This window comes from Colossoma macropomum, unplaced genomic scaffold, assembly GCF_904425465.1.
Source record: "Colossoma macropomum unplaced genomic scaffold, Colossoma_macropomum, whole genome shotgun sequence".
Lineage (NCBI taxonomy): Eukaryota > Metazoa > Chordata > Actinopteri > Characiformes > Serrasalmidae > Colossoma > Colossoma macropomum.
In genome coordinates, this window is record NW_023494792.1 from 33,736,545 (window position 1) to 33,758,974 (window position 22,430).

Here is a 22,430-nt window from a genome sequence, read left to right on the forward strand (position 1 = left end):
ATAAATCCCAGTCTTACCTACCAGTATCAGTGCTTTGCTTATATCTGGGTATATTTTGCAACACTCATGTTCACCAATGTGTCTTCCTAGCTATGAAGAGCAGATTTTATCTTAATCATTATTTGACAGTTTTCATTTGCAGACTATTGTTAACAGCACATGCTGGAACTCTTTTGGCCTAAAGGTGGTTTAAACAGCTTAAAAGAGTTTGAGTGCAGATGAGTGCTGATATTACAAGGGACAAAATAAGGAGCTTTTCTCTCAGTTATCTATTTTAATATTTTAAGTTGAAGTTAATTTGGATTTAAGATATTTTGAAAAGCTTGATGGACAATACACAGATCAGGCATAGCATTATGACCACCTCCTTGTTTCTACACTCATTGTCCATTTTATCAGCTCCACTTACTATATAGGTGCACTTTGTAGTTCTACAATTACAGACTGTAGTCCATCTGTTTCTCTGCATCCTTTGTTAGCCCCCTTTTACCCTGTTCTTCAGTGGTCAGGACCCCCATGGACCCTCACAGAGCAGGTACTATTTGGTACGAGGATGGTATTTTTAATTGGTGGACTATTCTCAGTCCAGCAGTGACACTGAGGTGTTTAAAAACTCCAGCAGCACTGCTGTGTCTGATCCACTCGCACCAGCGCAACACACACTAACACACCACCACCACGTCAGTGTCACTGCAGTGCTGAGAATGATCCACCACCCAAATAGTACCTGCTCTGTGAGGGTCCATGGGGGTCCTGACCACTGAAGAACAGGGTAAAAGGGGGCTAACAAAGGATGCAGAGAAACAGATGGACTACAGTCTGTAATTGTAGAACTACAAAGTGCACCTATATAGTAAGTGGAGCTGATAAAATGGACAATGAGTGTAGAAACAAGGAGGTGGTCATAATGTTATGCCTGATCTTTGTATGTGTTGTTAACAACATAAGATTTTCAAATTTAGCTGTAAATTGTATGATGAAAGACAAGCTTTTGGTTAGAAAAAGATGCACATGGTTTGGCAAAATGCTCCTCCTTATTCTCACAAATACACAAGACCAAGGAACCAAACTAATCACTCCAAAATCGCTTGATTCGTGTTATGAATGCCTGACTTTGACAAACACTTCTCGGACCAGTCCTGCCCGGGGCATCTGAACCAGCCCAAAGTGAAAAAACACAGAAACGTCTACTCTGCCAGCCTAGACCTTGCCTGCCTCTTTTTTGTTCCTGAAAGGCAGACCAGCGACGGTAATAACACAAGCCAAAAAAAACTCAAATTATGCTCTCTTACTCACTGACTTACTCATCCTGCATCGCTCGCAGGCTGGACGGGGTCATTCTACCAAAGCCGTCACAGTCGCAGCGACACTCCGGCTTTGGCCTGTCTCTCTTTGGCCGCACAAAGCCACGTTTGTTTTGGCCGTAGGGCATGTGTGCTGGTGTGCGTGATTGGTACCTGTGGAGAAGACCACGTTCTTGGAGATGAGTTTGTAGTCCACGATTGAAAACTGAGGCAGCTCGATGCGCTCCACTCCAGACACAGCCCCGTCTCCTCCTCTCCAGTAGAACTCAATGTCGTCTGTGGTGTAGCCATCTGTAGGGAGAGAAAGACGAGAGAAAGGTCTATCAGCATGGGCAGAAAGAAGGAACGGCAAAACCCTCTCAGCATCCCATTATTAGCATAAGTTGATTTTGTTGCATCTCCTTAAAAACAGTATTTCATGACTACCCAGTACTACAAAGCACACAAGATGAGAAGTAGTGATCAACAAGACAATAATGTACTCCTAAGGTTATTTGTGGAAAAGAACTGAGCGTCTGATCTTAACCATTAATTGTTTAGCATTATCATTTATGAGATAAGCTGTACATTATAGTACAGGTCACTGGAGTACATTATATATATCACTGTTCTCGAAAGAAAACCTCGTATCTCCAAAATTGTAACTTTACAGGAAAAGGAAAAAACCTACTTTAGTTTTAATGTAAGTCAATGAAACCAGACTTTTTTCCAAGTCATTTTGGGTCGTTTCTTTTGTTCCATTCTTCATGAAATGAAGACACAATGTGAAGGGCAACAGATACTTTCAAATTATGTCAAAAACTGAAAAACAACAAAAATGGAGAGGTTTTGTTCTGCCAGCAACGTTACACGTCTATGGAGCAATTGGAGCAACTTTTATTAGAGGGGGAGCGAATTTGTGCTTTATTGAAACAATAGTTGACTTTCAGTGTAAATAATTGCATTTTTTACATGATTTCATCAGCCTTTTGTAAAACACTTTAGAGTGAGAGCAGCGGAGATACCACAAGAATTGATTCCACTCGTGGAGCAGGGCACTGAGTATGTCAGTACAACACAGAAATGCCACCGTACACCAGACACACTGCGCAACATAGCGTCATGTAGCATTGTGTAGCAGATAGAACAAAGTGCTGCTGCCAGACCTCAAGCCCAAGATCATTTTACACTTTCCTCTTTCAGCATCTTTAGTGAATTCATCACGTTTGGCATCACAAACAGTTAAAGAAGGTGAAAAAAGGCTGGTGACACTGGCCGTGGTGACACAGTGAGCACTCGCCTGTTTATCTTAAAGTCAACCTGAAATCAAAATGGACATTTTTTTGACCTTGTTATTACACATCCTTGGTCACAATAAGCACAACCCATGTGGCATATCATTAAAAAGACAAAATCTTTAAGCTCTCTGCAGTCTTTAATTGAAGTGTAGTGATTTCTGCCTGCTTCTAGACCTCGTCTGATCTTTGGTTGTGTCACCGCGTTCCACCGTCAGGAAAACTATACTAATCAATAATATCTCTATCACTGTGACCGAGAACACCCATCATCACCTCCACTCCCGGCTGCATGAGCATGCATGTCGGCAGATAACCTCCTTGACTCTCCTCACTTTATTCTTGCACTTTCTATGTTTGGACAGATTGGATAATAATCACTTATATTTCATATTGATATTTCAGATAATTTACGCTGAAAACCTGTGTTCATGTTAACTGGAGTGAGGTAGTTCAGATATCTAGCAGAATCGTTGGCAGAACCTTAGGAAGTTACACTCATACAGGGGTTTATTTAACCTGACTTCTTTGCTCTTCTCTTGCTTTTGCTGTGAAAGTGTAAGAAAAGCGAGAGCAGCGCAAATGCTAACAGGCTAGCCTGCTGACCAGCACTTTGCATTGTCTACATCTTTAAAGGTAAAAAAGTACATATTAAAAGTGATCTTTCAATTCATGAATCATGTTTCAGAAACTACAGAAAATACACATCAAAATACTGTAGTACTTAATTTTTTTTTTTACAAAAAAGTGTCTGCTTTTTCTTATTTTTTTCCTTTGGGCTTTCAGCAAAATAGACGGATCCTGCTGATCATGAAAAGTGGGCATCCAATCAAATCCTGATGAATAAGATCATCTCCAGCCCACAATTATGTCCCAGCAGAGTAGCCTGTTCCACTCAGAAATATGTCATGTTAAAGAAGAAAAAGGCACTCTGATTTCTGATTCACACTGACTGAGTTTACTTTGGGATTGACTGCTTTCTCTGTATAAATTTCAAGCTTTGTCACCTACCTTCAATTTCTGTGGTCTCATTCTGGGCGTAATTTATGCAAAATCAGTAAAAGTGGCATGCTGTTGTGCTGAGACAATAAGCAGTGTTTGGAGTCGCTAAGCACCAGCGGTGGTGTATGCGGCTTCTTTTAAAACACTTTTCAGATTTGTTGGATGCTGTGAGGTGCTGGTGGCCTTAAGAGTAGTTCATGGTTTAGCAGAGACAGACCATGTGACCAAAACACAGACAAAAATATAAAGCTGGTCACATTTTGTGTGTATTTTATATGTTGTCAAATAAGTTTATATTCAGTAAACATCACTGATTAATTCTTCATGAACAATTTCAGTATCTTGCAGTCTGCAACAAAGTGTTGCCGGCATTAATCTAACACATGATCTAGTTAGATATCATCGCTGTCCAAAGAAAAACACACATCTCCATGTTTTTTAGATGTTTACATATCTATGCCATTTGAGCTCAGCAGCCGTCTTTTATACTGTGTGACAGTTTCATGGTGAATGGACTAATAGAAATGCTCCAAAATGGCTTGGGATAACATCTCTTTACATTAACTTACAGTTAAAATAAAGAATGTTTTTGCCCTCTCCTGTAAACTGACCATTTTGAAGATACTTGGTCTTTTTTGGACAGCAGCGAGATGCTAGTTGATTAATACAGTATTGTTTTCAAGTTTTCACCTAATGTTAAATAGCTAGCAAGTGTGAGCTAACATTTTTAAGGTTTATTTATAAGTCTAAGTGAACAAAAACTAGTAACTGTTCCTCAGTGAACAACTGCAAGGATTTTAGGTATTTCATCCTATATGGTGCATAATATCAAAAGATTTGGGAAATCCAGAGAAATACTGAATACTGAACCCCTCAGACGGCAATACATTAAAAACCAACAAGCTTTTGTAATTAATATAACCACACTATTAGGAGCCCCATTTTCTGTGTAAATAGTATTTTTTTACAGCTGTAGTTTTGGAAACTCCTGTTATTTTCATTTACTTTGCTTGACGCTCTACTTCCTTATGCAAGTGGATATCTTATATTTAATCTCCTCGGAAGTCTCTTCTGAAAAATGAATAACATAATGTCCTTAATGGCTTTTTTGACTGGAAATGAAATAAATGAGTCTCTGTCTTTTGCACATCACTGTGTATTATATACTATTACACTATAAATATTGACAACAACAGTAGGATTTCTAAACAGGCTGTAACTAAACGATGCCGGGACAGCTTTTGGTTACAAAAGCACACACACAAACACACATGGCTGAGGCAGTGTGCTCGCTGGCCCGTGTTTTCTTCTCTTGCATCGTTACAGTGGATCCCGCTTCATCTGCTGCAGCGCGTGTTGCTGCTTGCGACTCATAATGAGAACCAGTGACCTATTTAGTGTTATAAATAATTAAGGGTGAGTTTCTGAATCTTCATGTTTAAGGGCGTCAGCTGTGCAGCACTTAGTGGCCAGGTACTGGCTTAAAAAGCCCCCCACCCCCCACCCCCCACCCCCCAACACATACCACAAAACACACACACACACAGCACTCGTGAGTGGGGCTTATTCATCCTGTTTAATGGAGGGCTAGACGAACAGGATGTAAAAGATGATAACGGCAAAAAGGTTTTCGGACGACCGAGGTGTACCCGTGTCATCCTCCTGTCTGTGCAGGCTTTTAAATGGGGAGAGAGAGAGAGAGAGAGAGAGAGAGAGAGAGAGGGAGAGAGGGGGGGGGGCTCAAAATGGAGAAAGAGAGCCACAGACTGATAAAAAGATAATGATACAGAAAGAGAGGAGAGTGAGGGACAGACAGAGAGAGAAAGACAGAAAGAAAAGAGAACAGAGAGAGAGAAGAGAGAAAGAGAAAATAAAAGAAAAGGAGAAAGGAAAAACAAAGAGACAGAAAGAGAGGGAGTAAGAAAGAGAGAGTAAGAAATATAGAGAGAACAGTGATAAAAATAATGGGTGGGAGAAAAAAGGAGAGAGAAAGAGAAAGATAGAGAAAGCAAGAGAGAAGAGCGATAGGAGAGAAGGAGAAAGGAAAAGACAGAAAGAGGAAAACAGAGATGGGGAGAGAAGACAGAGAAAAGAAGAAACACAGACAGAAAATGATAGAGAGAGAGAAAAAGATAGAGTAAGAAAGTCAGAGAGAGAGAAGTGATAAAAATACTGTGTGAAAAAGAGAGACAGAAGGGAGATAGAAATAAAAAGAGAAAGAGAGAGACAGAGTGGAGAGAGAGAAAGAGAGAAAGACAGATAGGAAAAGAGTGGAGAAACAGAGCAGAGATAGAAAAAGAGGAGAAAGAGAAAGAGAAAAAACAGATAAAAATAGAGAGACAGGCAAAGACAGAAAGAGAAAGAAAGAAGAAAGTCAGAAAGAAAGAGAGAGAAAAAGAGTAAGAAAGAGAGATAGATGAAAGATAAAAGTATTGGGGGTGTGAAAAAGGAGAGAATGAAAGAGAGAGATAGAAAGAGATAAAACAGAGAGAAATACATAAACAAAAAGACAGACAGAGAAAGACTAGGAGAGAGAGAGAGAGAATGAGAGAGAGGGAGAGAAGAGATATATAGGAGGCAGAGTGAGGAGAGTTAGAAGAGAGTTGGAAGAGAGTGACAGAGGAAGAGAGAAAGAAAGAGATAGAGATGGAGAATGAAGTCAGAACGAAAGAGAAAAGAGACATAAAAATATTGAGCTAGAGAAGGAGAGGGAGAGAGAAATGGAGATGGAGAAAGAGAGAGAGAGAAGACAGAAAAGGAGAGAGTGAAAAAGAGAGAGACTTAGTGAGGAAAGTCAGAGAGAGAGAGAGAGAGAGAGAGAGAGAGAGAGAGAGTGACAGAGTGAGGAGTCTGCGGCTGTGCTAGGCTGGTCATTCGGATTCCATTAAATCCATTATCTCTGTGCCACTGAGTCTGCCTCTGTCAATCGACTGACTGACTTCTGTCAACAGATCACATCACTGTGCTGCAGAGAGAGAGAGAGAGAGGGGGAGAGAGAGAGAGAGAGAGAGAGAGCTGGAGCGGACCCCGCTTTATTAGCTCCTGCGGGGCTGAATAGGAGATCAGAGCGGCCGGGCTGGAGAGGAGGAGGAGGAGGATCCAGTGCTGCAATCTCTGCCTCAGAATCACCTCAATTAAAAATGGATCAAGAATCAAGTTTATCAAGGAAAAAAAAGGAGAGGAAGCCGGGCTCAGACCCACGGCTCATTAGGCTGCATGCAGCAGCGGGGAGCTACACACTGCAGTGAGACACTGGAGATACACACAGCACTGTGTAGAGGACTGTACAGTGCAGTCCTGGGCACTGAGTCTACAAACAGAGACAGGAAGGTTACAGAGAATAACAGAAAAAAGAGGTGCACTGGGCCAAAATGAAAAATGTAACCAGCGCTGCATCTGCTGTGAACATACCTGCAGTGGTGCCACAGCAGGCCTGAGAGTGAGAGGAGCCAAGGGATCTGGATAATGTAGAAAGAGCCGGCTATCTTAGTGGACTGCTCCGACACCTGTATTTATTCACCTCTGCATCAGTGCTTTTCTTTATCGCTATGGGGAAACTCACTATGGCTGTATGACGTGTTTGCACAATGCATGGTGGGTAATGTAGTTAGAGAGCACTGATGGATGAAAACATGAAAAGCATACAAAATGTTGAATTGTCAGTGACAGAGAAAGAGAGAGAGAAAGAGAGGGTGAGAGAATGGGAGAGAGAGAGAGAGAAAGAGAGAATGGGAGTGAGAGAAAGAATTAGAAAGACAGAGAGAGAGAAAGAATGAGAGAGAGAGAGAGAAAGAATGAGCAAGGGAGAGAAAGAGTAAGAAAGAATGAGAAAAAGAGAAAGAGAGGATGTGAAAGAGAGAAAGAGTGAGAGAAAGAGAGAAAGAGAAAGACAGGGAGAGAGAGAAAGAATGAATAAGAGAATGAGAGACAGAGGGAGAGAATGAAAGAGAAAATGTGAGAAAAAGTAAGAGAGAATGAAAGAAAGAGAGAGGGAGAAAGAGAGGGTGAGAGAACGGGAGAGAGAGAGAAAGAGAGAGAGAAAGAGAGAATGGGAGTGAGAGAAAGAATTAGAAAGACAGAGAGAGAGAAAGAATGAGAGAGAGAGAAAGAATGAGAGAGGGAGAGAAAGAGTAAGAAAGAATGAGATGAAGAGAAAGAGAGAACGTGAAAGAGAGAAAGAATGAGAGAAAGAGAGAGAAAGAGAAAGACAGGGAGAGAGAGAAAGAATGAATAGGAGAATGAGAGAGAGGAGAGAATGAAAGAGAAAATGGGAGAAAGAGTAAGACAGAATGAAAGAGAGAGAGAGAGATTAAGGGAGAATAAGAGAGGGGGGGAGAGAGAGAGAGAGAGAGAGAGTAAGGGAGAGAATGGGAGCTGGCTCTGTGCTGCTGAAGGCTCGTGGCGAGTGTGTGTGAGTGTGGGTGATCAAACGGACTCAGGCTGCTCCTCCTCGTCTCCGCGTCTCCAGGGAGGCCCGTAAAGCTCATGCTGAACCTCAGGACCCTCACACAGGCCCAAATCCTGCACTACACACAATCACACACTGTAATGACCAAGTGTAAAAGGGCCTTCGTCCTGATGGAGAGGAGGAGGACGGTGGGCTTTTGTTGGAGCTGTAATGGTTTAATCTGCTCCTGCAGCCAAGGCCTTATTAACCCAACAGGCCTGGGTGCTGCGGCACAGAGCTCCGACCCCTGGCCTGCAGGGGACTCTGTGAGCATGACTGTGATAGCAGATGGAAAATATGTGCACGGAGATGGAGATTTTTATAGAGATTCATCCTTTTAAATTATCCATAGTTTGGTGGTGAATTTTGTTTGCCGTTGATGTGTCTCGACTGAAGGACAGTTGCTAGGTAGGCTGCAGCAGTCTTAGCAGCAGTGGCCTGCGGAGGAGCCTTCCTCTGCAGCTAGCGCCAAATGTCATGGCAACTGCAGCAGTGTTATAATTTCTACCCAATCGGCTGAGACTGCAGTTTAAAATGTTTGAACTATGATCTGACCGATATATTGGCCGATTTTATCAAACCACTGCATTATCGCTATCGGCCAATAACATGCCAAAGTGTACGTGTAGCTTCAGTGTATTATATCTCCAAAATAGTAACTTTACAGGAGACGTAAAAAACACACTCTACTTTTAATGTAAGTCAAAAGAAAACAGACTTTTGTCCAAATCAGGTTTATGTGCAATTATATGTCTTGCTACTGTAACACTGAAATTTCCATATCTATCTATCTATCTATCTATCTATCTATCTATCTATCTATCTATCTATCTATCTATCTATCTATCCATCTTGACTGACATACAATATGACAACCAGAGCAGGTGATTCTACAACAAAAGCACACCTGCACATATTGCAGGTGTAGCATGGGTTGGCAGACATGTGAGGGTTTGTGACATGTGAAAGTTGTCTTGAACTTTTTTCAGTCCAACAGAATGAAACAGACAATAAACCTGATAGCTGAGGCCAGCTTAGCTTAATATAGATAACAGACAGGTCTGTGGAGTGTATGTGGAGTGTAGGTGGAGTGTATGTGGAGTGTATGTGGAGTGTATGTGGAGTATAGGTGGAGTGTATGTGGAGTATATGTGGAGTGTAGGTGGAGTGTTATGTGGAGTGTATGTGGAGTGTATGTGGAGTGTATGTGGAGTGTAGGTGGAGTGTTATGTGGAGTGTATGTGGAGTGTATGTGGAGTGTAGGTGGAGTGTTTGTGGAGTGTATGTGGAGTGTATGTGGAGTGTATGTGGAGTGTAGGTGGAGTGTATGTGGAGTGTAGGTGGAGTGTATGTGGAGTGTAGGTGGAGTGTATGTGGAGTGTATGTGGAGTGTTTGTGGAGTGTATGTGGAGTGTATGTGGAGTATAGGTGGAGTGTATGTGGAGTGTAGGTGGAGTGTATGTGGAGTGTATGTGGAGTGTATGTCGAGTGTATGTCGAGTGTATGTGGAGTGTAGGTGGAGTGTATGTGGAGTGTATGTGGAGTGTAGGTGGAGTGTATGTGGAGTGTATGTGGAGTGTATGTGGAGTGTAGGTGGAGTGTAGGTGGAGTGTTTGTGGAGTGTATGTCGAGTGTATGTGGAGTATAGGTGGAGTGTATGTGGAGTGTAGGTGGAGTGTATGTGGAGTGTATGTGGAGTGTAGGTGGAGTGTATGTGGAGAGTATGTGGAGTGTATGTCGAGTGTATGTGGAGTATAGGTGGAGTGTATGTGGAGTGTAGGTGGAGTGTATGTGGAGTGTATGTGGAGTGTATGTGGAGTGTATGTGGAGTGTATGTGGAGTGTAGGTGGAGTGTAGGTGGAGTGTATGTGGAGTGTATGTGGAGTGTATGTGGAGTGTATGTGGAGTGTAGGTGGAGTGTATGTGGAGTGTAGGTGGAGTGTAGGTGGAGTGTATGTGGAGTGTAGGTGGAGTGTATGTGGAGTGTATGTGGAGTATAGGTGGAGTGTATGTGGAGTGTATGTGGAGTGTATGTGGAGTGTAGGTGGAGTGTATGTGGAGTGTAGGTGGAGTGTATGTGGAGTGTAGGTGGAGTGTATGTGGAGTGTATGTGGAGTGTATGTGGAGTGTATGTGGAGTGTAGGTGGAGTGTATGTGGAGTGTATGTCGAGTGTATGTGGAGTATAGGTGGAGTGTATGTGGAGTGTATGTGGAGTGTATGTGGAGTGTATGTCGAGTGTATGTGGAGTATAGGTGGAGTGTATGTGGAGTGTATGTGGAGTGTAGGTGGAGTGTATGTGGAGTGTATGTGGAGTGTAGGTGGAGTGTTATGTGGAGTGTATGTGGAGTGTATGTGGAGTGTAGGTGGAGTGTTTGTGGAGTGTATGTCGAGTGTATGTGGAGTATAGGTGGAGTGTATGTGGAGTATAGGTGGAGTGTATGTGGAGTGTATGTGGAGTGTAGGTGGAGTGTATGTGGAGTGTATGTGGAGTGTATGTCGAGTGTATGTGGAGTATAGGTGGAGTGTATGTGGAGTGTAGGTGGAGTGTATGTGGAGTGTATGTGGAGTGTATGTGGAGTGTATGTCGAGTGTATGTGGAGTATAGGTGGAGTGTATGTGGAGTGTAGGTGGAGTGTAGGTGGAGTGTATGTGGAGTGTAGGTGGAGTGTAGGTGGAGTGTATGTGGAGTGTATGTCGAGTGTATGTGGAGTATAGGTGGAGTGTATGTGGAGTGTATGTGGAGTGTAGGTGGAGTGTATGTGGAGTGTATGTGGAGTGTAGGTGGAGTGTTATGTGGAGTGTATGTGGAGTGTATGTGGAGTGTAGGTGGAGTGTTTGTGGAGTGTAGGTGGAGTGTAGGTGGAGTGTATGTGGAGTGTAGGTGGAGTGTTATGTGGAGTGTATGTGGAGTGTAGGTGGAGTGTTATGTGGAGTGTATGTGGAGTGTAGGTGGAGTGTTATGTGGAGTGTATGTGGAGTGTAGGTGGAGTGTAGGTGGAGTGTTTGTGGAGTGTATGTGGAGTGTAGGTGGAGTGTAGGTGGAGTGTATGTGGAGTGTATGTGGAGTGTAGGGGGAGTGTTATGTGGAGAGTAGGTGGAGTGTAGGTGGAGTGTAGGTGGAGTGTTATGTGGAGTGTATTGTGGAGTGTATGTGGAGTGTAGGTGGAGTGTATGTGGAGTGTAGGTGGAGTGTAGGTGGAGTGTATGTGGAGTGTAGGTGGAGTGTTATGTGGAGTGTATTGTGGAGTGTTATGTGGAGTGTATTTTCTTCTAAATGTATTGTTTTTCTGTATTTCTCTTATTGATGCTTATTTCTAATTGCTTTGGCAATAATACACCAGCAATAAAGCAACGCTGATTGTGAAAGGAGCAATAAGAGAAAATGAAAGAGAGAATCACTCACAGCTCTCAATCTCCAGCGTGCAGTTCTGCTCGTCCAGTGGGTAGCGTCTCAGGTCCATCATGCAGGCCGCTGTGGTGGTGATCCTGAATGCAGAGCAGACACACACACACGCACACGGATTACTGACGCCTCTCAAGGACACCAGGGACACGAACAGAGCTGAAGTACACCCCTCCTCTACATCGCTCAGTATTTCTCCTCACACACTCCTCACACCTACACACAGGTTTGCTTTTATACAGTGTCAGGATGCTGGGTCATATTTCATGTGTTACACACAAACACACACACACATATATATATCCATATATATATATACATTCTACATATATACAACATGTATTAAATATATCTAAGTGTACATAATGAAGCTTTTGTAAAATACCCTTTACAAAATGAGGAGTGTGTAGATTTGTTTTTCCTACAAAGTATGGAAACCAACACTCGTACACACACACACACACGCGCACACACATTCCCCTTCCCATGCTCCTATAAGCTCCGGAGCCGCTGCTGAACTCAGTTAAGCTTGAGTAGAGTAGATGGGGTCAGACGCAGAGACCATAGAGCAGGACGCCGCTGGAAATGGCCAAATAACTGCGGGCCACTAATTTGTGTTTAAAGTGAAAAGCAGTGAAGCTAAGGAGAAGTGATGAAGTGTGCTGCTGCTTTATTTACTCAATAAACCACACGCGTCCGCAGGCCTGTTTGCTCGGACCACCCGCCGCATGGAGGGCTGCAGTATTTCAGAAAATGAAGGAACCGAATCAAGGAGTCACAGTTTCTCTTCAGCAGGAATAGAAGGTCGTTCTTTAAATGTTTTAGCCAATGCTAACGAAGCCAATAAGTGACATTTTGCTGTACTTTCGTCCATTTTTATTGATTGTCATGCATCCCTCCAGCCATGAGTCCCAGGCCTCCAATTCCCAGAACCCTCTGGATGAACACGTGACGTCAAGGTCACCTGTTTTATCTATCATATGACTGGATATAGTTAGTTTATAAGGCCGGGCTTTAGGCAGCTGAGTGTTCTTGACCATGTTCTGATCTGCTTTTTGTGTATCCGACGTGTTGTTTGTATTTTAGACTCTCCCCTTTGCCTGTGCCCCTTCTGGGCTTTGGTTGCCTTGATTTATCTTTGTTACGTTTGTACATTTCTGGCTCGTTTTGGTTTCGACCTTTACCTGTTTTTTGACCTCGACTGTGGATTATGGACAAACTAGTAAAGCCTCTTTTTCATATTTTAACCTCACACGTCTGACTAAGTCTGACTCGTTACATAGATAACATAGGTCAGAAGCTACATAATGTTGCTGTTAGGAGTCGTGTCACTGGTGTTACTGCGTAACAAAAAAATCTCTTACTTTAAAATAAAATCACACTGATGACATCACTTGACTTCCTTTCACTTATTTTCTGAACATCTATGAAGAAAAGCACATGGTGAGTCCACTGTGTCTTTTCAGTTATCAGAAATTTTCTCATTAAGCTCATAATTTCATATGAAGCTTTTAGTTGACATCACTGATGTGACCTTTTATTATAGTAAATTATATTACTTATTACAGTGACTTCTATGGATAGAAAAAAAAGTGGACGTTACTGTAGAATGACCCATCTCAATTTTTTTTTCCTATTTTTTACTTTTCTGCATTATTTGAACACTTGAGCACTGTGTGTGAAAATGCCATGATGAATGGACCAATAGAAATGCTCCAAAATCACTTGAAATCAATTTTTACATGACATTCTTGCATTAAAAGTTAAGAAATCTTTTGCCTGTTTTTTTTTTTGAACAGCAGTGATAAGCAACTCTATTTAAGACTTTCTTATCAATATAGCACAGGTTGAGACATGAATGTGATGATTTAGACCGTTTGCACAATGCCCACTGACCTAGCCAAGCCCCACCTCCTAAAACATTCATTCTCAGTGCAGACTTTACAAAATATTGACAAACTCCAATTCAACCTAATGAGATATTACAGCACAGTTTGGTTAGAGTCAATACATAAAATGAAGTTTCCAGTTTAAAAAGCTGTGCCACTAAGATGGACTATGACAGTTCAGCTAATCAAAACTAGGCAGGTTGGAAAAGACAAAAGCTGCATCCAATCTATCCTAACAGTGTGACCCAAACTCATTCAAAATAAAAGCATTTAAAATACTAATACACTCCATCTTTCTATTTTGACAAAGATAATTTTTTAGGTTGAAAGTTATTTTGTCGACGTTTGTAAGGCTTGTCCAACCTTGGAAGAGATTCTATAAAAGTTTTAAGACTGGTCCGTTAGTTGTTAGCTACATTAGCCTAGCCTAGAGTAGCTCCAGTGCAAAACTAAAGAAGTAAAGTCTGGACACAAAGCGATTCTTGGCTGATGTACTACATTCACTAAATACTGATCTATTCCTTTAAGCAGTCGCTTCGACCGACACACGTCATCTCAGGTGGATGGCTCAGAAACTCATTAACCAGAGGACAGCAGTCTCACCCACGAGGCCAACCTAAGCTCAGCACCAATGTCATTTTGATGGAAAATTAAAGATGAAGTCTAAAATCTAATAGGTTTTTGTGAACTTTACTGCTATTGGTCCCGAATTCATCCAGAGGGCCGCTTATCTTTAATAATTAAAGACACAAGTTAATTTGAAATTCTTTCTGCATAAAATACCCAAATCCCACTGCTATCCCAGCTTAGGACTTTCGGACCATGTTTTAGAGACATTAGAACATCTTCTACCTCCAGTTCAGGTTGCTAATGGGGCGGCAGGACCCCAGAGGTGTGTTTCTAAAGACAAATCAGTCGTGATGCGCAGCACAGTGATGCATTGCAGTTGGGAAAAAGTGCATAGAAAGCATCGCAGTGAATGCGGCAGTGGGGTCATCTGAGGTTCATTTTACATTCCAGTCACATAATAATAGAATAAGACTTTCTTGAACATCCTTTAGTGACTCTTTTTACCTAAATAACTCTTCACAAACTTGTTTCGAGCTAAAAGACATGAGGTGAAATAAAAGCTGCAGTGTAACTCGTCTGTTTTAAAGACAAAATGACTTGATTCTTTTAAAATATTAGACTGATGGCTTCTCACAATATGAACTGTGTGAATCGGGAGGATGTAACAAAGCAGTGTGAGTGAGGTCGGGCTATCTAGAACCATGTGAATGGAGGAGGATCTTCTGGAAGAGTGTGAGTGGGGAGGACAAACTAGAACCATGTGAAATGGGGAGGAGATACTGGAACAGTGTGAATAGGGGAACATTCTAGAACACGAAGGAGGACATTCTTGTGAATGGAGGAAGATATTGTGGAACAGTATGAATTGAGGTGGACATTCTAGAACAGTGTGAATGGAAAGGGATACAGTGAAACAGAGTGACTAGAGAGGACATTCAGGAACATGAAGGAAGACATCCTAGAACAGTGTGAATGGAGGAGGATATTGTGGAGCAGTGTGAATGGGGAGATTCTAGAACATGAAGGAGAACATTGTAGAACATTGTGAATAGGGAGACATTTTACAACATGAAGCAGGACATTCTAGAACAGGGTACATAGAGGAAGATATTGTGGAACAGTGTAGCTGGAGGAGGACATTCTATCACATGAAGGAGGACATTCTAGAACAGTGTAAATGGAGGAAATGGAGGAGAATATTGTGGCACAGTGTGAATAGAGGAGACATTCTAGAACATGAAGGAGGACATTCTAGAACAGTATGAATGGAGAAGGATATTGTGGAACATGAAGGCGGACATTATAGAACAGGGTGAATGGAGGAAAATATTGTGGAACAGTGTGAATGGAGGAGCAAATTCTAGAACAGTGGGAATGGAGAGGGATGATGGGGAACAGAGTGAACAGAGGGGACATTCAGGAACATGAAGGAGGACATCTTATAACAGTGTGAATGGGGGGCATTCTACAACATGAAGGAGGACTTTCTAGAACAATGTGAATGAAGAAGGAAGTTGTGGAACAGTGTAGATGGAGGAGGACATTTTAGAACATGAAGGAGGACATTATAGAACAGTGTGAATAGGGGTACATTCTAGAACTTGGAGGACATTCTAGAACAATGTGAATGGAGAAGCATATTGTGGAACAGTGTTTATGGGGGACATTTTAGAACATGAAGGAGGACATTATAGAACATCATGAATAGGGGGACATTCTAAAACTTGAAAGAGGACATTCTAGGACAATGTGAAGGGAGAAGGATATTGTAGAACAGTGTGAATGGAGCAGAACATTCTAGAACATAAAAGGGGAAATTTTAGAATAATATGAATGGAGAAGAATATTGTGGAAAAGCGTGAATTGAGGATGACATTTCTAGAACATGAAGGAGGACATTATAGAATAGTGTGAATAGGGGTACATTCTAGAACATGAAGAAGGACATTCTGGAACAGTATAAATGGAGGAGGACATTCTAGTACAATGTGAATGGAGATGGATGTTGTGGAACAGTGTAGATGGAGGAGGACATTCTAGAACATGAAGGAGGACATAGAACAGTGTGAATAGGGGTACATTCTAGAACGTGAAAGAGGACATTCTAGAACAATGTGAATGGAGAAGCATATTGTGGAACAGTGTGAATGGAACAGGACATTCTAGAACACGAAGGAGGACATTCTAGAATAACATGAATGCAGGAGAATACTGTGGAACAGTGTGAATGGAGGAGGACATTCTAGAACAGTGCAAATGAAGGACCAGATTCTAGAACATGAAGGAGGGCATTCTAGAACAGTGAGAATGGAAGAAGACGTTCTAGAACAGTGTGGATGGAGGAGGACATTCTAGAACAGTGCAAATGAAGGACAACATTCTAGAACATGAAGGGGAACAGTGTGAATGGAGGAGAATACTGTGGAACGGTGTGAATAGAAGAGACGTTCTAGGGCAGTGTGAATGTGGAATGGTCAGTGACTGTATATGTGAGTATATACAGGGTCATATATATATTCATATACACCCAAACTAAACACTTGAGTGGGTTGGTGTTTGTTGGGACGCTGTGCTCCCTCCTGTTAAAGAACGAGTGTAATCTCCATCGCCCTTCAGTCCGGGACGACCCGAACGCGGCGGGCTAAGAGCACCCGTCACTCCAGCGCCTCCTAATCCACCTTCAATAATCACACTTCCACAGGAAGCACTGGGGAAATGAGGAAATTAGGCCAAGATGGCTGAGGTAAAAATAACGGCCTATTTATAGGCCACGACATCATCACCGTCGTCATCCGCGAAACGTCCCTGCGCTTTTCTGCATGTGTGTGTGTGTGTGTGTGTGTGTGTGTGTGTATACGTCGTTGTCATTGTGTGTGGTTCTATGTTGAATGACAGTCTTTAACTGTGTATCTGATAGAGACCTGAAACACAGCGGAGTGGTGGTCTCTCCCAGCGTCCCACTCACCACAGCTCTGTGTGCAAAACAGCGCAATTTCCTCTCCCTCTCTCTTTCTCTCTCTCTCTCCCTCTCTCCCTCTTTCTCTGTCTTTCTATCACTTACTCTTTCTCTCTTCCTCCGACTCCCGCTTTCTTTTTTTCTTTTGCTCTCGCTCAATTGCCATGTCTTTCTCTTTTAATCAGTCTCTCACTCTGTTTTGTCATTCAATCTGAATAACATTCAGATATCTTTAGCTGTTACTGAATAATAAATCATAAAGATTAATAACTAAATAACAAGTTTGGAATGTATTTCTCCTCTTTTCACATCTCTCTCTCTCTTTGCATCTCTCTCTCTTTCTCTCTCTTTTTTTTGTCCACCGGCATCTGACCCACATGAGGAGGAGTTCAGGAGTGAAATTAAGCCCTCCATTACTGTCAGTCCTACTCTCTGTTCTTCACTGCCGTTTTCAGTAGAGTTCAGTTTCTGCTGACGTATGAATGGAAAGCTCGTCATGGCTTTTTCTGCATGTTTCTAGCTTTGGGTTCAGACAATATCATATCACCTATCAGTGATAACAGACTGTGGTCATTGTTAGCCTTTTTTGTAAGAGTTTATCAACTGGTGATCTGTATCCACTCATACTCAAAGGCCCATTTAATGCTCATATTAAACTATTAAACTTACTAATCAAGTCAGTAGCTGGTAATTAGCTGCTCACTGCAACATTATTTGTGCAATAACTAGGCTGAATTATTTTCCAGAGCACTTTGATGCATTTTATACATCATAATGTTTTGCACAACATTTATCGATTTGAAGGCATCCACATAGTGCTTTGCTAAGACATTCTGACAAAATGCAGTCTAACAGGTTTGGCACTGACTAAAAGCTCCAGTCAGACCCACACGGCAAAAATGAACACCTTCTTAGCACATTTACTTTAGAATAGAGAGGCAGTTTGTCTTTATTTAGAGCTAACTGGTGATTTATTATTGGGTGCGTTTACAAGCACTCAATAATCTGATTGTAATCAGATTTCTGCAGTTATCTGATCACTCAAATGGTCATGTAAACAGCATACTCTGATTTCTTAGATCGGAGTAAGGTCTAAAAATCTGATAAAGAGAGCTGGATTTTAGCTCAGTGATCAGATTTCTCAGTGCATGTAAACTCTTACTCTGATTTCTTTCAGATTTCTCAGTCTGAGCATGTGCGGAAACAGACTGTGGTACCAGAAACAAGCAAGCAGCAAAACCCCTTTGGTGCAACGCTGAAACCAACTATACTTGACAAAAAGAAAGATTTAAATATTCTTCATCTTCTAGATGATGTATGTTCATATTTTCAGGTAAAGTGGCGCAATGTTATAAAAGCTGCTGCATGAAGTTTGAGTTTTATATTACATTTACACCACAACTTCTTCTGTTAGTTTGTTGGTGGGTTGTAAAATCCAATTACTGCCTGATTCATGTAGACCTGGAGTTTTACATTATCTGATTGCTCAAGTGCATGTACACACGTTGATTGGATTACTGACAAAATCTGATTTCTGCAGTTATTGGATAATTAAGTGCATGTAAACACATTAATTGAGGTATTAATATCAATAGACACAACATGTATAATAGGCAAATAAAAGTGGTCTGGAAACGCTTAATTCACTCTGGCTATTGCTTAATAATGTAGTAATGAATAGTCAGTTGATTTTTAGCTATTGGCTCAATAATGGACACTTAAAATGTTGTGTTTTAGGTGTCGTATGACACACAAACAAAAAAGGCCTGCAAAGTATTTATTTATTCTAGGTACTGCTTAATAAAGTAGTAATGATTATGTAATTACCAGCTACTGACTAGATAAGGACTAATAATGCCTTTATAAGCACATTATAATACCCCCCATATACTGAAGTAGTACCAGAAATAGTTAGAGAATGTCCTTTATTCACTAAAGTGCATATATTTATATGCAAAAGTTCGGGTGGTCCTGTTTTGTTAACACATCCTCTATATACTTCTGCACATTTTAATACAAAATTCCCTTTTTATTTGCTGAATTTAAAAATAAAACATAAAATGTGGCCTGTGCAAGAGTTACTGCACATTTTATATTGTGTACATGTTTCTTTCCAGTATGTTAAATGCAGAAAAATGCTATATGTAGGTTTGTTCTCTGTAGCAAATGAGTTAACAAAGCAAGTCATTTGACAGGGGTGCACAAACTATTGCACAAAACGTAATTTGAGGGTGTTCAAATTTCAAACTTCTGTCCAACAACAAAACAGAATAATGATATTAAATGAGAAAACTAAATTAAACAGAACTAACTAAGGGACTTTTGTTCATTAGCATTAAAACGTTAGCTGAGTAAAAGCTGTGCCCCCTCAAGTTCTTTCCCCTCTGCTTAATTAATCCTGCCCCTATTCACCCCTCCACCCACCCATCCCTGAGCCACCGCACTGCGACTCGCTCCAAACGGCCGTCATGCGTCCAGTCACGGCAGGGCCCAGCTGCAGCACTGTTTTTTTTCCCCCTGCGCACACACCGGCAGAGTTCACGCGAGGTTCGGCCGCAGACCCCGAGGCTCCATGTGCACCTTTATTCCCAATGACCTTGTTTACTGAAGCCTGCGCCGCAACACATCGCAAAGGGCTCCTGACTAACATTTCATTACAGGGCCAAGCAGCAGAGTTCACACACACCGCGGCCACAAAGTCAACACTCTCAGCAGATTAACCCTTTAACCCTTATAGGCCAAGAGTGATCACTGTCCCTCTGTTATACGTTTCATTCACATGATTATCTACATGTCATTTCTGTGCTATAAAAAATGCTTTTGTTTAATTTACGGTCATAAACAGTGATTAAGAACAATTTTTTTCAGGAGATATTTGAGTGTATTAAATACAAGATAATCAATGTTCATGAGGGAAGGTAAAAACAGGAATTTCCAAAACTGGAGTCCAAAAAATGATTAAAGGCTTCAGAGAAAATGGGACTAACAACCACCTGGAACACCTGGTAGACCACCAACACTGTCCCCATCAGCTAAACAGCACTTAGAGAGGAGGAAATCAAGCTGCTTCAGATCTGAAAACATCCACAGGTGTTTATGTCCATCCTTCCACTGTGAGAAGACGACTCAGCACTATGGATCTGCAAGGATGTGTAGCTGTTAAGAAGCTCTTACTGAGAAAAGGAGACAAAAACATCTGAACTAGAACACTGAAACTAGACAGATGAGATGTACAGTGAGGTTTTATGGCCTGATGAGTGTAAACTTGTAAGTAGGATTATTTAGATTGTGAGAAGCAGGAAATGCAACCAACTTCTGAACTGAACTTTGGAGCTGTGGAAAAATAACCCTGCAAATTTCTTAGAAAAACTGAAAATGAGTCTCCTGAAAAAATGGAAGTTGTAATAAAGATAAATAGTGCATTCCACTTGGGAGACAGTTGTCTAAGTAGGCAGGACTCATATATTCAGTCTGTGCAAATTTCAGTTAAATGCATGTTTTCTGTTTTTTCCTGATGCTGTGAAATTAATAACTTGTACTTAATGGCCGTTTTGACACTTCTCTGCTTGTTTTAATGAGCGATGAGTGAGATGTAATTAAACAAAATGTAAGAGGAGGCGATTCATGTAGTAGATGCCATGGGGCAGCCAGGAGGGTTCAACCCTAGACTGATGAAGTTATTCATCTTCACAATGATTATCCAGTAGCTACTATAAAACACATTATCTGGTGATGAGAGTGAGGAACTGAAGTGTGGACCCACCGGTGGGATCTTGCAGTTTAACGTCATACTGGCCAAACATCAAATGTGTGTCCCTTTTCCTCAGATACAGTCAATCGGCCAGGACATGCGTGGGGCCTGACCTTTGATTTTGTAGTTTTGCACTGGACCGGTTTATTATAGCTTTGAAAATGTCATTAGATTTTATTTTTATTATTATTATGATGTCTATGTTTCTAAGAAATTCTAAATTCCTTCTAATAAATTTCACTGTTTCAGCAGCACTAAGTTAGCACAACAGAAGATGGTGCTCAGCGTGGTTGTTAGCGTTACTTAAAGGCACGACCATATCGAGCATATTTAATGTCAAAGAAGGAATCCACTCCTAGACTATGATTCCTGCTCTGGAAATTAAAAAAGAAAAACAATAAAGTTATTTTTCTCTGTTTACTATTTCCTATTTGTTAATTTTGCTGTGGACATTACAGTGTAGATTTACTTTCTTGTTTTTTTTATTGTAATTACAGTTAAAGGGCCCACATCCTACATTTTTGGGGGGGGGGGATAACTCAAGGGGACACAGCTTTCACTCAGTTAACCCTTTAAAAGCCTTAATTTACCCTTTTGCATTTACTATTCTCATTAATGACATCATCTCTCAGTGATGATTTACAATAAATGATTGTAACACTTCAACATGGGGGTTTTATAACATGTTTATAAAGCCCTTATTATAGGGCTCATATTCTATATTTTTCTTGTGTGGTTTATGTATTTTCATTTTTGTGGTTTCATGTGCCAAAAATGGTCATAATTCATTTCTATGTCACCTTTTTCCAACCTCTGTTTATCCTTTAGGATTAAACAGACTGTTTTTGTTACTGTGTCTCTAAGACTGTTACTGTAAATGAGCTCCATTCTGATTGGCTGTCCTGTATTATGCCTCATGTAAAAAGCAATCAGAGCTTAAATACTTCAATTGTAATGGACGGAGCTAAACTGCTATAGGCTGAACAGGTGGATATATGTAAATGAGCTGGCTCTTGTGACATCACAGAAACAATGAATTCAAAACAGGCTGTTTTTGCAGCTTAGTTTTCATATGTGGACTAGAGAGTTGAATGATACATGAAACCTTGACATTGTTTACATATTACTTCAAACTTCTTTACTTCAAAAAAAGTGTGAGAGATTTGTGCCAAGTATTTCATTTTTTTCACTGTAAGTTTTTGTTTTTGTAATGGTTTTCATTAATGATGATAACCCTGGCACTGGAGCTACTGTGCTAATAACTCCCAGAGTTGTGGGCCTTTTAATTAACAGCCTTGGACGCCTTGCTCTTTAGAGTAAACCTCACAAACTCTCCTTGCAAATTCCACAGTGGTCTTTATCTCTATTATTTAACACTGCTCTGTGGAAGGAAATGACCATCTGTAGATTAAAGCATCGCTGTACAAATGGTTGCATCACTCAATAATAGACTGTAACCAATAGTGGATCATGCACATATATAAAAAAACATATATCTCCATTTTTGTTTATTTTTTTTCCTGCGTCATTTGAACACAGTGGTGGTCTTTTAAATTATCTAAACATTTCACGATGAATGGACTAATAGAAATGCTCCAGAATCACTTCCAATAAAACCTCTTTACATTAACTTACATTAAAAGTAAAGAACATTTTTTGCCTTCTCCTGTAACGTTACCTCTTAGGAGATACTTGCTTTTCTTTGGTCAGCGAATATATGTACATCCTCACATATTCACATTAATGCCTCTTTCAGTATGTATTTTCTGCCTTTTACTTTCATTTGTTTATTCTATTTTATTTTCTTTCCCTTCTAGTTAATATGCCTTAGAT

General features: G+C 40.9%; 1 protein-coding gene across 2 annotated transcripts in view; it reads right to left on the reverse strand.

The window, feature by feature from the left end:
• The window catches only part of gabrb2a (gamma-aminobutyric acid type A receptor subunit beta2a), a 77,292-nt gene that overhangs the window by 16,443 nt on the left and 38,419 nt on the right, over window positions 1-22,430 (reverse strand). For both annotated transcript variants that reach the window (XM_036576934.1, XM_036576935.1), the window contains exons 5-6: window positions 11,432-11,514; window positions 1,458-1,595 (exon numbers count right to left, since the gene is read on the reverse strand). In XM_036576934.1, coding sequence (XP_036432827.1) covers window positions 1,458-1,595; window positions 11,432-11,514 — 221 coding nt within the window. The remainder of the gene's footprint in view (window positions 1-1,457; window positions 1,596-11,431; window positions 11,515-22,430) is intronic.